Source organism: Buteo buteo, chromosome 21, assembly GCF_964188355.1.
Source record: "Buteo buteo chromosome 21, bButBut1.hap1.1, whole genome shotgun sequence".
NCBI classification, from domain to species: domain Eukaryota; kingdom Metazoa; phylum Chordata; class Aves; order Accipitriformes; family Accipitridae; genus Buteo; species Buteo buteo.
The window spans coordinates 5679826-5695651 of record NC_134191.1 but is presented as its reverse complement, the minus strand read 5'-3'; the positions used below and the strand labels follow the sequence as shown (position 1 = coordinate 5695651).

Here is a 15826-nt window from a genome sequence, read left to right as displayed (position 1 = left end):
AGAGTCAATTGATTGAGGAAAGAAATCCGCCGCTCTATAGATCCTAGGAAGAAAAGTCATTGTTGTGATTACAGTCTGCACAACTAAAAAGACAAACAGTGTATCTTCTACTGACACAATAACTTTACCTCTTTTTTTTTTTTTCCTAATACGTTCCAGCTGAAGGGCTTCAGTTTCACTGCTAGCAGCAACCACACAGAGGAACTCGTGGCATAATCACAGAACATAAAAGCCAATAATGGGGATTCAATTAGTGGTTTCCAAAGGCAGAAGAATTTTTCTGCCAAATATCAAATTGTTCCTGCAGATAAGGCACCCAGTGTGTGTCAAAACTGCCGATCTAAATTTTCATGTCCACATGTCATTAGAATTTGTTATGTCATCAGCAATGTCTATGCTGTACGTGTCAGGTATCAAAGACAAGAGGCATAGGCGCGCTAAGGCTTACCTTCCACGTCGCCGCGTTGCGTCTGAAGTAGGCAAACATTCGCGTGAACCAGTTGTAGATTTCATTTAGTGTTAGCTGTTTTTCTGGAGATTCGAGGATGGCCTTGTGAAGCAAAGCAATTGCAAGATCAGTTATGAGCACACCAGTACAAAACAGACTCACAGTTTTACTTTACCAAATAAAAAAAGGAAAGAAAGGAAGGAAAAAAGGAAGAAAGAAAGAAAGAAGAGATTTGGAGGAAAAAATCCAAAGGAGGATTTTCACAATGTGAACTAAGATTAATGGCTGTATTTAACAGTTCAATGGCAAAATTCAAAATGGAATTATCTAATTGTTTTGAGTTTTTATTTCTGTTTCCTTACAGAAATATTAATTTATTAGTCATTCATAAAGCAGAATCAAAGAGAAATGCAAAACATTTCACTAGCTGATTAAAGCTCAGTAATTATTTAGAGCTCAGATTAATTCTAGGGATCAGAGATTACTGTAGCTTGTGATAATTGACTTGCCATCTTTAAACAGGCTCATTTTCACTGTTGTGTGAAATGAATTTCCTAATAATCACATCGTATTGTAATACTTAATCAAAAGCAATTATGTTATATATTGCAGTTCTAAAAACCCTTATAGTAAAGGTTTGAGCATTTGAGCACGCTTACATACCAAAGGTTTGAAAATCTATTTAATCCAGAGTGTGCACATATAGGGAGATTTTTTTTTTTTTTAATCCAAATGTGTGTGTTTGGCTCAGCTTACCTGTCTAATTAAAGATGCATACGTGAATGGTGGTCTAACTTCCGCGTTCTTATAAAATTCTTGGTTCTGGGCAATATCTGCTAAATAAGAGCAGTTGTTCTGTTATCATCACAGCCTGCTGCTGCCGGGCTGTGGGCAACAGCAAGCCGCCCCACCAAAGGGGCTGCGCCACCAGAACCCCTTTACCTGAAGAAATGGGGACGTTGTATTTATCCGAGTACCGCCTCCGGATGGGTCCGACATTGTGCATGCTCGTGGTAGTGATGACCGATGGTCCCTGCGTGACGGGAGTGATGGGCGCAGTCGGGGTGGTGGGAGTATGAGGTAAGCTCTGCGGAGACGCCTCGGATGCAGTCTTGGAAAGCGTGACGCTCGATACCAGATTCAGCTGCAGAGGGAAGGACAAGGGTTTCGTTACAAACGGCATTTCTAGCTAATTAAGGGCTGCAGAGAAAATTCTCGATAACGGAGTCTTCCTCAGTTTGAACTGGACAACGCAGCCTGAGTGCTTACTTCAGCACAAAATGCTGTTGTAACATCTCTATTAGGAGCCAGTAAAGGGGAATAAATATATACATTTCCAAATAGATTTAAAAAAAGAATAACGTGGCCTCCTGCCAGAACTACAAATCGTGGATTTTTATCTAAACCTTAAAACAAGATCTCACACAGTACATAATCATTTTAATATTTAGTTCCATTGTTTCACAGTCTAAACCCCACACATCTCTTATTTCCATGCTATCATTATGCATGGCTTCTAATCAGTCTTCTTGGATATTTCATTGAAGGCATCAGGCTTAAAATAAAAGGCAAGACTTTCCTAGGGACGTACTAGAGAGAAATGCAATCTCTCTCTTCAGCATTTGGGCTTTTTTTTTTTCCCTCTGTTCATCCATTTTAAAAGCAAAGCCCAAAGTAGGTTAACACTGGAATAATTTAATTAATCACACTGCACAAAATACTGCAAGCATTCAGCCCCGCAGAAGTGGCATCACTCTTTTTTTTCCTCCTAGGACAGAAGGCATCAGCATTACCTGCACAAAGCCCAGCCCCGGACAAATGGCAGCTTGCCACAGCAGGCTGTAAAACGCAACTGCCTCTAGGATTGTGTATCAAACCCAGCTCCAACTCAAAGTGTTTTCGATACACAACCCTATTTATATAACCAGCATCCACATTCCTCCCCGACCCTTTCTTTTTGCCCTACAACGTCCTTTGAAAGACGATGCTCCGTCTCAATAGGTCACTCCTGCTGAAGTATTTTAAACAAACAATCCAATCTCTTAACTACAACATCAGAAAAGACGACCGAGAGAAGGGCTCTTTGACTACTTCCACGTTTCCTTCCCTTAGGCAGTTTCGCGAATAATATTGGTGAAATCCTGACCCCATTGAAGTCAGTAGCAAAATTCCTACTGAATTTAACAGGGCCAGAATTTTACAACTTTTGTTCATGATTAAAATTCCTTTTTGCTGGACATTAAACCTTTTCAGATGAAGGCAAGGCACACTACTCAGCTATGCCCCCAAATATCTCACGTTTATCCATAAGGCACCATTATTAACTGTCCTCGTATGAAAGTAACCAGATAAGAAAACTCCTATTAGCATCCCCCATATGAGTTTATAGCCACAAATAACATTTCTTTACAAAAATAATAGGATTTATCCAAAACAAAGGTAGTGGAAAATAAAGGGCTCCAATATTACAGAAAAAATACCAACACAAAAAAACCCATCGCCCACAGAAAGGGTGCAGCTGAGCGACAGATAAATTGTGATTGCTTTTCCCTTCCGACGGTGAGATAGAGCAAGCCGAGGGAAACCCCAGCCACAAATGCCCAGCACAGCTCGCTGCCGTACGACCACGACAGTGCACTGGCAGCTCCAGCACTGCTCCAAGGAAAGGAGGTGGTGAGCAGCAGACCTGCAAACACCCATCTTCCTCTGCAGGTGCTTACAAATGATGCTTCACCTTCCAGCGGGAAATATTTAACACTTCGTGGCAAAGCCGGAGAGCACGAACCCAGTGAGGGATCGTGAAAGGCGGTGAAATACGGGTATTGATTTCCCAGAGACTCCCGCGCCGGCGTGAACCGCTAACTGCAGCCTGGAGGTGAGCACGCCTGCTCAAACCCCTGCGGTGTCGGGCACTGCCGCCACGTGTGAGAGCCCAGTCCGTTTGTTGACTGGCGTGATTTAAGGACACTGATTAGGGACATGTATATAGTAATGTCCCCCTGTTATCCATCTATCCATCTATTACATATGATAAAAGGACCAGTGACAATAATAATAGTACAACCGACAGGTCTCACCATGAAATTAAATCTACTGTATTTTATCTCAGTTTCTAAATGGACATTTTAACAGTCCAATAACTGCGAGCAAATCTGCATCAATTTTAAGTGCCCGTCTCTGGCACAGGCTCGGCAGCCGGGCCCTCCTGTTGGAAAGATCACTGCTCGTGCTTCATCATTACGGCTTCAACTACTCCATATCAAAAGAGTCCCCTTCCTTTTTTAGTGTGTAAAAACTTAACATTTAATCTGTTTCTACTAGGGAACTGCAAGAAAGGATCCACAAAGGTCAGCATTCCCCACTTAAAGAATTTGAATCAAGTTAAATTTCTTTAGGCTTTTCAGCGTAGGTAGCGACTAGGAATAAACACAGAAGAGGACGAGCAAAGGGGGGGGCTTTAACAGGCTTGACAAATGACACTGCGATTCACACCCACTGCTGGGCTGCCACTAATAAGCTACAGAGGAAGCAGCCAATCTCAGCTAATTACCAGATAAAATTGTATTGTAAGGACTCTAATTAGGAGATGCTTATGGAGGTGATCTAATGATTAAACGCTGCATCCAAGTGACCCCACCATCAATGTGCAGTGGTGCAAGATGTCACCGGAATATTTTGTAGAAACAGTAATTTTATTTCAAGGAGGGGAGGCAGTAATATTTGTAATAATGGCTATGAGGTAAACTAATTAAAAGACAGTTCCTAAAGGAAGACTGTGGCTTTGAGCAGCTGTGGCCGTTCCAAAACAAAGTGCCAAATCTCAACAGAGGAGCTGCAGTCAAGTGGAAAATTTCTGCCTGACCTCTGCTCTCGCTATTAATTTGCAGGAAAACTAATGACACATATACATATTCCCACAAAATTGTTCTAATTGCTAATTTGCCAAAGGAGCCCAGTTTCCAAATTAAACATGACTGCAGTCTGTGAGGAAAGAGAGAACAAAAAGCTGGAACACAGCGAGTCTGCTGCGTTTCACCTCCGACGACCATTTGCGAGCCTGAACCAACAAGTTAATGAAACACGACCTTGTCGATCGCTAGCGAAGTTTTTCCTTTTTCCGTGTTTTATTTGATGACACTCTCCTCTTCCAGCCAGGGTCCGATCCCTACCGGTGCTGTTACCAAAACACAAGCCAGGGTAAGGGAGGAGAGGGCTGTGCTCCCTCCACAGACCTTCGCTGCTGCTTTCTTTGTTGCATCTATAGCGCAAAGGCTGAAAAATCAGTTGTGAATTAGAGCAGAATAACAAATTATGAATGGTGTTGGTTTTGTTGCCATCTTGAATTATTAATCTGAACGGTAAACTATTAAATCTTAATATTGGCGTCAATTAGAAACGTGAAAGCGGCCGTGGATGATTGTGCAGGGCAAAGATCAGGGAGGGACCAGGCAGGGAGGGTTTCTTTTCCTGATGGAAACAGTTTCTCCCTGTTTGCATTTTCTATTTAAAAACAAGTTACTATGATTAGAAAAGTTGTTCGTGTTGGTATTTTGCACACAGCCTGTTTCCCACATACTGTAATTTTTGGATGAGGTATCATTGCTGTCAGATGGGAGGGAGCCCAAGTCACAGAGTTAGCACTTGAATGAGCAAGAACTCTTGCATGGCAATAAGGCACAATGTGGGGCACTCTCCAAGTACACTGGAGAGTACAGCCCTTGCACCAAAGAGTTAAATGTTTTGTAATGTTTGTACTAGGGATGGTGGGAGGGATGATTTCCTCCAGCCTTAGAAAAAAAAAAAAAAAATTCCCCAAAACAAGAAGAAGAAAATAAAACACAACAGAAAACCCACCAAAGCCCACAACAGTTTTAGGTGCTAAAATTCTGCAAATTCAATCACTGAACATTGTTGGGTACTTTGTTCAGTTCTGTTTTTTGAGAACATTTCCTCACACTGTTTTAACTTAATCATAAATGCCATAATTGTTTCAGTGTTCAATATCCTGCTTAGGATTTTATTATTAACCTTCTCTTTCAAGAAATAGTCATGTCTTCCTACTAAAGGTGATGACTGAGTCATTTTCTTTTTTTTTCTTTAGATACAAACAAGGCAGAGAGGTAACCCTCTCCTTCACCCCGTAAAATAGATTTCCAGTAAGTGGCTCTCCCACTAGGGCTAAGTCTGATTTCTTTTTGTGTAAACATGACAATAGTGGCTGCACATAAAAAAGCCCCTGAAACTCTTTTAAAAAGAAAAAAAAAAATATTTTTAAGTGTCACAGTGGGGCCATACCCACTGCTGCAGGGCAGTGACTCCGCTGCGATGGATGCTGCTGCTACGGTCCCAGCTGGGGCTGAGTATTTATCTGCACCAAGTTCCTGGGACTGAAACACTCTGAAGCAGAGACTCCTTTTCTTGACACCAAGGGTGGGAGAGAAAGCTAACGCTGGGCCTAAAACTTTGTTAAATGCTGTGTCTTCCTCTCTCGTTTCAGCCTGGACACATTAGTGTATTAGATGCAGAGCCTGGCAGGCAGCAATCACTTAGCAGGTGTTGTTATTGGCAGGAATACTAAGGAAACTGAAGCTGAGGAGTGAGACTTAATGAAAACCAGTATATAAAAACAGCTTTTGTTGTGCTTGAGAATCTCTCTTTATTGCTGCGTATCGTTATTTTTTCAAACTATAAAGTATGGCTACAGCAGCTAAAATGCTCAGTCATTACCTCAAGAGTTAAAAGACTATTTTTTTTTTTAATGCTTTGTTATTACAGTTGCTAAAAACAGTATTTCAAAACAATCATAACTGCTATGGTTAGGGTAAAAAAATACATTAAAGAAGGGATATCTAACAGTGCATTTTATTTAAAGTGCCAAAAGTTTCTTTAAGTTTTCTGTCTATTTTTAAAAGATGGCTATAGCACCTAGTATGCAGAATTACTTGTTGGTTGATGCTTTTTCCTTTTCCTTCCCTTGCTATGAACTTCAACAGAAGTTAATCCCCCAAAAGAAAGCACATTTCCATTTCAACCTATTATGCTGGTCGCTAACATCAATGAAAATAGCATGTAGGGGAAGGTATCTTAATAGCAAAACCAGAATGATGATTCTTGAGAAACTGTAGTTCTGGCTTTTGTGTTGTGGTGTTTGGTTTTTGCTTTTTTGTTTTTTGGGTTTTTTTTACCTTGAAAAAAAAATTCACCTTACAAAAGTATGCCACAGCATATTCCTTCACAGATAGCTTTGCTCTCACTTTATTCGGGCCCTTTAGTCTCACCAAAACAACACAATGAGCAGTAATAGGAACAACTTTGCCTACTCCAAGTCTTAAGTTGTGGGACACTTCCATTTTCTTTTAAAGTGCTGCACTGTTGGGCATTTTAATTATAAAGTCAGACATTTTTAAAGGTGGCACTGAGCGCTGCCCCAGCTCCTGATATGCTCTCCCTCCCCAGCAGCTCCCCCAGGAGCAGGGGAAGAGTTGCCCTTTGCAGTACACCAGACATCAACAGTGACCTCCCCGCATACGTGTCTGTCTATCTGCCAACGATTTAGGCCATCCACCACTACACTACGTAAGAACGTGCTTAAATCTCATCAGCTTTAATAGGACTAAAGAGCTTTATTGAACAGGTGTCTTGGTGGACTGGTGTAGTGAAATACATGGGCCACTCCACTGCCCTTCCCAAGGTCAAAATTACTGCAAGGAGCTAAAGCCACCCAAAGGTGGGCATGTGATAGATGGACATAGCTAGACTGGACAAGCAACCCTTCCCCAAAGCTGGGCGACTTTCAAATTGATGCACAACTGCCAAGAACCTGGCTGCGGTCCCACTGGGCCAAACTGGTCCAAAACCACCCGCTCAGCTACTGCCTGAAGCCCAAAAGGCAAAGACGGTACCAATGGTCAGTGTGGATTACAAATGGCACGTGGTTAACACAGACGCTCAGTCACCAATTTTACCTGCCAGTAACAAAATAGTTTAGAAACAAGCATTAGGATCCTTTATGCAGAATAAAAACATTTCCTCAGTCATGAAAAGGCTGTAATTTTAAATCCCAATTCACTGCTATGTTTGGATTCGCAGCTGTTCTTTCCTCTAAAAATCACCAATGTACCATAATATATTAATTCTAACATACACCTTGCATTAGTTGTGTTGGCAAAAAAAAATTAATTACTGGATGTAAAGAATACTTTGCACTGCAATAATGGTCATCAGATCTTTTTACCAAAGTCCTATCCCACTGAGTTAAAAGGACTAGGGTCTAGCACAGTCTGTGCAATCCCTGTGTATTTTTTTCAGTAGGAAAGCACAATTTATGCAAAACACTATACTTCTACATTTTATAATTAATTTTCAAATGCTTCACCTATACATATTTTAATAATTTCCGATTTATCAGATGGTATCTATAATAAATTTTTCTATATTTCAATAAATGAAAAGAAGGCAGTTTCAATCCAACAACAGAGTGCCACACAATATAGGCCTGTCAGGCACAAATTTTTACTTCTAACATGTAAGTTAAAGGATAAGGAATTTATAATGCTGCCTGTGAACGAAACCACTTTTCATACACAAATGTGATCTTTTTTTTTCCAAAGGGTAATACAACAGTACATTTACATAAACTAATCCAAACAATCTATGTATTTGACAATGGCAAACCTCACACAGACTGCCTATTGTTGGTTTACATCTTGGAGTTCTTTATGTTGGCTTGTAACACTGCTCTAGCTGTCAAAGGTTTGACTTGGACTCTAAATAAATGGTTATAGAAGTGCTGTGCAGCGATATTGGACTTCTTTGCAAAAGAAAACCTGCTGTGTATGAATTCAAAAGCTATTAATTTTTCAGTCAAAAATATTCATGCCTATTTCTTTTAATAAAGAAACACTGTGCTGAGCAACTGAGAGATAATGTTGACTAGTGGTACAGAATTTTCAATAGAGCAGTTAAAAATAAATTTAGTAGGAGGTCCCCAACAAAGCTATAATTTTCCAGAATGTAAAACATTTTTAATACTAATCAAGACAGCCCTTTTCCCCCTGCGTTCACTTTTTTCTTTTTCCTTTTTTTTTATTCTTTTTTTGCCTTTTTTTTTCCCCGCTGCTTTTCCCTGTTTATTAGCTGTTAACACTAATCTTCATGGCGACACCGCCTGGTATCTCCGTAGCCTACAACACCCGCGAAAGCTTCCTGCCCTCCGCGGCCGAGCATCGATCACGAGCTGCCTTGCCAAACGCTGCTCGCCTTCTTATGATTTCCTCCCTTTAGTTTTTAATCCTTCCTCCTGAGGGGCACCGCTGTTATGAAAGGCCTCAAGGCAGAGTGCTTTGAGACTCCCAGATTATTCCGCTGTTTTAATTTTTAATCCAGTAAGAGCTATAGAAACCAAACCTCCTCCCCATTCTGTTGGGTCTACATACTTTGCCAACAATGCACTGAAGCATTTGCATTCAGGCTGAGATGGATGCGAGGAACTAGAAGAATGCTATTTTTATAGACACCGTGAGTAGTTTCTACTCTAGAGGGCTGGTATCCACTGGATCAAGCAATTTTAGGCACCTCAACAGCTTAAATGGAAGGGTTTATACCTACCACTCAACTCTCTCCAAGAAGGCCCCGAAATTTCCCATTGACTTTGACATCTGCTCCAGTATCGCTGAATAGCCTGCAGTTTTCTGTCTAGTAGCCTCCCTGTGCACTTCTGCAGCCATTTATTTCCAACTACACGGAAACTGAGAAATCCTTTTCTAGTAAAAATGGGTGCGCGAAGTGTTTAATGATTTTATGTTCTCTATCTCTGTAATGTGTTCTGTTTCAGACATTAATTTTGTCTACCAACTGCATCTTGGCAGGCTACCATATTTGCTGGGTTAATAGTCTGACTCCTTTTTATTTCTATCACCATAAATCACACATATATGGGTGTGTGTTTGCTTTATTTATAGAAAAAAAATCAGTCAAAACAGATAAACCAATACTTTGTCATTATGCTGCATCATTGCATATTGATTAAAATTGCTAGTACTAACTATAGATTGTCAACGCTCAATTAATTTTCACACAATGACTCAAAGCAAAATCAAATAAAGCCAGTGTACCTTTAAATCTTACAAATCTTAAAATCAAGAAGCAAAGCACTCTCTCCATTTTGAATAATCATTGGAAGCTCTGAGGAACATTTTCAGCGTTAAGAGGTTGGGAGAAAACAACAGCTGAAGAAGAGTCATTTTGGTCAGGGAATGAGATGGTGGATTTGTCTGGGGTTGGGGTTACCCAGGAGTTGCCACTTGCAAAGCCACTTGCTTCCCCCACACCCCCTTTTTTAGAGGGCAATCTGGGGCAGAGAAGGTTTCCCTTCTCAGTTTCAACAGTGTAAAACTTGATACTGGGTAACCCCGATTATCATCAAAACATGCAGCTAGAGTCTCTTCTACTGTAAATGTCTGTCAGACAAGGAGAAAGCAAAATAAATATACTAAATATAATTTAATTACATCTCCTTCTTAACAATTCCTAAGATTTCATGCAAGTCGGACTGATGCAAAGCGACTCACAGGCTAGCACGTGAGGCCAGAAAAAGGCCCAGTGCGTCAGCTTTAGAACAAAACTTCTTTCAAACTCCCTGAAGAGAGGGGGATGACGAAGCCCGGGTGCCCGTGGCGGTGCCTCCTGCAAAGTAGCACTGTGCATCTCCTCACCACGACCGGCTCTGAAGCGGGCCACACTTTGCATCATACACTCCGGTGAGGAACAGGAAAGAGAGGTTTGTTGTGAGGTTTTGTTTTCTTTCAGTACAGTTTGGTACTTACGGGCTGAGGGGTGGCTTTTGGTTCAGTTGACTTCACATGCAGGTGTGTCATCATGGCTTGCAGGCGCTCTTTATCTTTTGCAAGCTGAAAAGGGGGGAGAAAAATATCCTCTGTTACTCATACGAATAAAACCCAGCCTCTGCTTATTCCTAATTAAACAGCTGGCACCAAGGCATGAGACAGAAGAGTTTTATTGCTGAGTAGTTTGGAAATTGTATATGGTCTATTCGTGAGGTAAAGCTAACACGTGGTGCTGGGTGTCACTATTTCCCAAAGCAAAATGCATTAGCGCTCGAGTGAGAAGAGCTAGACCTGCTGGCACCAAGAGCTTCACTCTAGCCCTGACAGCTAAAAGACAACAGTGAATCATGTTTATTAACCAGCCCCACTCCAGTTCAGGAGGCGCAGCAGAAAGCAAGCGAGGCAGCAGCTCCAAGATGCATTTGCCTCCTTTCAGACCAGAAAACAAGAGGCACAAATGGAGCGTGGCTTTTACGTCACGTACAGGCTTTGCGGCATGTGCAGCGAGCGCAGAAGACAGCGGTGGTTAAACCACACGAGGCACCTCGGCGGGGCACGGCAGGCGGCCTCGGCTCTAGGAAGCACCTTGGTTTTACTTGAGAAGGTGGCACAGCCCCTCGGCGGGTCACCCTGGGCTGCCGGGCTGGGAACCTGAGCAGGAGCACCCTGAGCAGGAGGCAGGAGCAGCAGTGTGAGTTGCCAGCATCCCTTTGGTGTACGCTTGAGGGCAGCGGGGTGGGAAAGGCTAACAGCCTGGAACTGCCCCAGAGCACTCGTCTGAGGGCACAAAACGCCACAGCTCCAACGCTTTCACCCCTTCTCATTGGTCACATCGTGCCCAAGAGTTGAGGCAAAGCTCCTGCTCTGGATGTCTCTTGCATTTTTTGGTTGAGATCTGCACCAGGCCACAGCTGGTGTCTCGGGAACACACCATAAGCATCCTTGGCCAGGACAGCTTCCCAATACGTTTCAACGCACTGGACAGACAATAAATCTCATTATTTTTGGAAACGAGACATTTTTTGTATGTGCAAACAGGACTTTTTCCAGCTGCTCTTCAAAAAAACCCCAACAAACCAGTGGAAAGATATTAAGAAATAATAATAATGAAAAAGGGGTGTTATTAACCTACATGCCCAACATAAAGGCTCCTGTTTCCAGCAGGACTTGGATCAGGTTCTTACAAATGACAATTTTGCCGAGCTGAGTTTTTGCTTTAGACAAGCCAGATTCCTGGTGCCAAGAGGAGAAACTGTGCTCGCATTCCAGCAAAACTTTAAACAACCTGCCCACCTTATCACCATCATCTGTTTGTAGCAGAAAAGTTGGGCTAAGTGTATATAAAAGGAGACTTGGTCATAAATCCCCATTCATAACCTTACAGTCAAGGTTGTCTTGCTCTTCACAAGGCAAGGGGCTTCTGACCGTGCCAGAAAGGCATCGTGATGGGATAAAACTTGGCACACGGGTTTCCAAGACAGGAATTAAATAAAGGAAAAAATGGTGTCACCACTGTGTGCTCTGGAAGTGCAAAAGCAAAAAAAAAAAAAAAAAAAACCCAAAAAAAACCCCCCCAAAAAACCCAACTTGAAAAAAGCTTTTCAAATGGCTGGTCTTTTCTTGGTCAAAAACCTCAATGGCAAGAGAGAAAAACCTGACACCTATAGCAGATCTCCTGCAATCTGGACACCAGATCTGCGCTGGACTTCACAGGAGAGCCAAAGGGCAGTGACGGGCTCTTATCGTAGCGCTGCAGCAGAAACTTCTCCCTCTCAGAGTCCTCTGAGGACCTCTTCAGAGAGAGGTCTCACCCCTCAGCCGCCGTGCTTCACACAAAACAAATTAAAACAGAGAAATAGTTGTACTCCCAGCGCAGCTCTGTTGTGCAATCTCTTATTTGGAGCAGTCGCCGGGCCCACGGGCTGCTTGGCGGGGTCATCTGTGCATTAAATTTTGGTCTGCAGGCTACTTACTGCAGAAGAACAACATCTTCTAGCCAAAACAAATAGAAGGCAGGCACCTGAAAGCTTCCTGCCTGCACCAGCACGGCGGCAGGAGGGAAAGGCACCCGGGCAGCACAAGGCACACCCTGCAGCGGTTCCTCCAGGCCCCCTTGGCGAAACGGAGCGGTGCACCTCCTTCCAAACGGCCGGGGTCCTTGTTTGTAGTGCTTTCACTCATCGTCTTAGCAATGCTTTTAACGCCATTTCTAGTGGATGGAGGTTATTAAAGATCCTCTCGACATTTCAGGCAGACACATGCTAGCATTTTGTCATAGTCTAGGAATTCAAACACTCACCCAGTTAGGCAGGAGTTTAAATTATGAAAAATAGAGGTCTCTCAGTTTCAAAGCACTGAAGAGAAGTAAAAAAATCCGAAGAATTTCTTTAAACTGTTTTTCCCTTAGGTCAGGAAGCAGTAGTGATATAAAACTAGAATGTCACTAGTAGCCCCTCCGGTCAGTCGGGTCATAAAAAAGAAGCCATGAGGGCTTGCTCGGCCACCGATGGGAACAAATTCTCACTGGCGGCACTCACTGGAGTGCAGATGGTCCAGAAATGGGGATTACTAGTCAACATGCAGGAAAATGCTCTTGATCTACCGATAGTGTTCTTGGGCAAGGACTGTTCTGCCACATACGAAAGGATCTGCTCTGTATGGGGGGTCTGAGGACTATAATACAGTCCCATCTGAAGCCTCATTCTTTTTTCCTAGATCCATTTGGAAAGCTCTGCATGGTGGGAGTTTTCAGATGGCCACCCAGTTCTTCATGATAAGCCTGATTTTGTGAGGTTTCCCTCACCTCTGTGGGCTACAACCATAATGTAGGTGCCTAACTGTGGTTCAACACAAAACACATCCAGAGCAAGGTACATGCTTTGCAAACTTGGACACCAAGACACATGCCTTGCCAAGGAGAGCTTAAATCCTAAAACTACACAGGTAAGGAAAGGCAGGAGAGGGAAGGCACAGAAAGCGCAGGCCAGAAGGGACTCAAGGTGAGGGGACAGCATGGGAGTCTGGCAACCAAGGAGCAAGAGAGAAGGCATTGGGCACAGATGATGGAGAAACTGCACAGGAGGAAAACCAGACAGAAAATAATGGCAAGGAGCAGGAATGTGAAAATGGAAACCCAGCAAAGGCATTCAATGGGAGCAACATGGCCACATCAACAGGAAGGGGAGATTGCTTCAGCAGCAGGATTTTGGACAGACCAAGGACAAAGGAGAAGGAAACCAGTCACAGGCAATGCAAGAGACAACCAAGACATAGCCTCTTCCCTCCCGTTATGTGCCTAGTTAGGCTGTGCACTAGAAGGGTTCAGGATCCACTTTTCAAGAGTGTCAATGGATGCTTTAGGAAAACAGGCCCAAGCAGTGTTTTCACTACACTGAAAATGGCCAGCTACCTTCATTTTCTCCCATTAGGAGATAATTTTTTTAAAGTTATCATAGCCTTGGTGCTGTCCCAAAATGTTTTTTCCACTCAAAGGTGGTGCTGCAAAATGGATGTCCTATTCCAGCTAAGAACTAGCTAAGGATAGGGCTATATTCCTGTGTTTGTGTCTTACCCAGCAGCCCAATTCTTGCTATTTATAATGGCAACAAACGATTATGTCAAGATGGTTTAAACAAAGTGAAATATGAGAAGATCTCTACCTTGTGTGCAATATTTTAAGTATATTTGTGATGGAAATGCTGAGAACAAAGCTTTGAGATACTTCTGCAAAGGGGCATTTGCAATCAAACACAAAGCAGATCTGACCTGTTTTTTTCAAAAAGTTCATTTAAAAATTACTTTCTTTAAAAGACGTTACACTTATCTCTGTCTACGACACTGATAAAACTATGGTGCGTAAAATAAATAAAAGCGTAAGAAAAAAAAGAAAGGCTTGCATCTGGGTCCATCACACAAAACCTGAAGTGCATCCCTCAGGTGGAATGAATTTGTTAAATTCTACCTGTCTTGATGGGACTGTACATGCATGAAATGGTGTGGCATTTAGATCTTGCCATGGTGTTGGACCCTCAACAGTGTGCGATACTTCTTAGCTCCACTGGAAGGCAAAGCTTCTTGTCAGTGCTGAGCACCGCAGGTCAAGTGGGAAAGGCTACAGGTCCCTCTTCGATGAAGCTCACAAACTCCGACAGCTGGCCACAGGGCTTGTTGTCACCACTCTGTTGGTAACTCCACTGTGGGAGTATCAGGTCAATGGTCTTAGTTAGTCCAACTGCTCCTGCTACAACACATTGGGCACTGCAGACCACATCACTGAAAACCCTGCCATTGGGCCAGACTTCTGTTTTATTATGGTTCTGTGCAAAAACATGTCATAGCCAGATGAACTAGGTACTAGAGGACAAATCCTCATACATGTTTAGGCAGGTTTTGTTTTGTTTTGTTTTGTTTTTTTTAAAGTATCAGAGGACTGATACACAGCATGAAAGGAGAGGGAGAAGAGGGGAATTACAGGTACGTTTCAGAAGCAGGACCACCCTCCTCCACCACCTATCCTTGCTGGCTAATGCACAGATGGTCTCACTCTGTTATCAACATCCCTGTCTAAATGAAGCTTCCAGTTCATCCTATCTACTGTGCTAGTATGCTTGGTAAAAACAAATCCAGAACTTTTTGGCCCACACACCACTTTGAAATGATGTTCTTGTCTTGGGGACCTTACGCTGCCTTCCCATGCAATGACTCTAAGCTAAGAGGTATTCCCCAGCACTAAATGCATGTGAAGCTGTAACTGTTAGTCACTTATAACAATCAGTAGAATGCACCACTGATAAATCTTTCAAAAATATTGTCAAGGGCTTATGGAGAGGTGGTAACCAAGTATTGTCTCTGTCCTGTCCAACTGTTAACATAGGGCATCCTGCTGTAGTTCCAGGCACAGCCCTTCCCTGTGACTGCAGGAGAGAAGGATTAATGCTTTTCAAGCTGACTGTAACTGAAGAATCTAGATTTACCTTCAGCCTGAATATTACTGCATCTTGGTAAAAGATTATCTCATATCTCAGTTTACCAGGAAGACTACAGATTTTTTTTTTTTTTCTAATTCCCGAGAAACTTGTTAAAATAACAGACCATTTCTCATAACATTTTCTGCAAGACTCTGATATTTTATGACTGGTAGTTTGATTTTTATAAAACTTGTATTAAAATAGTTTATATTGCTTCAGCTAATAGTGAAAGAGTGTCATGACCAGCGTGTTCCTGAAAGTAAAATTTAGGAAATATCTATGAAAGAAAAAGGGTAATTTGTAGATAAGAAGATAAAAGGCATTTTTTTAAATGCTTATCTTGAAAAGTAACAACAAGAAGTTTAAGTGTGTTTTTGCTGATTTTTCTCTCCAACTATTTGAAGCTATAAATGACTTAACTCAGTAAAATTCCAAATGTAATTATCTTCTGTACTTAGCCCAAGGCTTTCCATATATCTCTACACTGCTGTCTTGCATACAAAATAGGTTTTTCAATAGCTGGTAACTATATAATGTACAACATTGTTTTAATTTCCCCTTCTTTG

At 42.2% G+C, this 15826-nt stretch overlaps 1 protein-coding gene across 12 annotated transcripts in view; it reads right to left on the bottom strand.

Moving 5' to 3' along the window:
• FOXP1 (forkhead box P1) overlaps nucleotides 1-15826 on the bottom strand; it is a 389251-nt gene that overhangs the window by 17796 nt on the left and 355629 nt on the right. For 10 of the 12 annotated variants that reach the window (XM_075053034.1, XM_075053035.1, XM_075053031.1 and 7 more), the window contains 4 exons: nucleotides 10273-10356; nucleotides 1391-1592; nucleotides 1205-1284; nucleotides 449-550 (listed from right to left, as the gene is read on the bottom strand). In XM_075053034.1, coding sequence (XP_074909135.1) covers nucleotides 449-550; nucleotides 1205-1284; nucleotides 1391-1592; nucleotides 10273-10356 — 468 coding nt within the window. The remainder of the gene's footprint in view (nucleotides 1-448; nucleotides 551-1204; nucleotides 1285-1390; nucleotides 1593-10272; nucleotides 10357-15826) is intronic. The other 2 variants (XM_075053039.1, XM_075053041.1) reach the window with 1 other exon arrangement.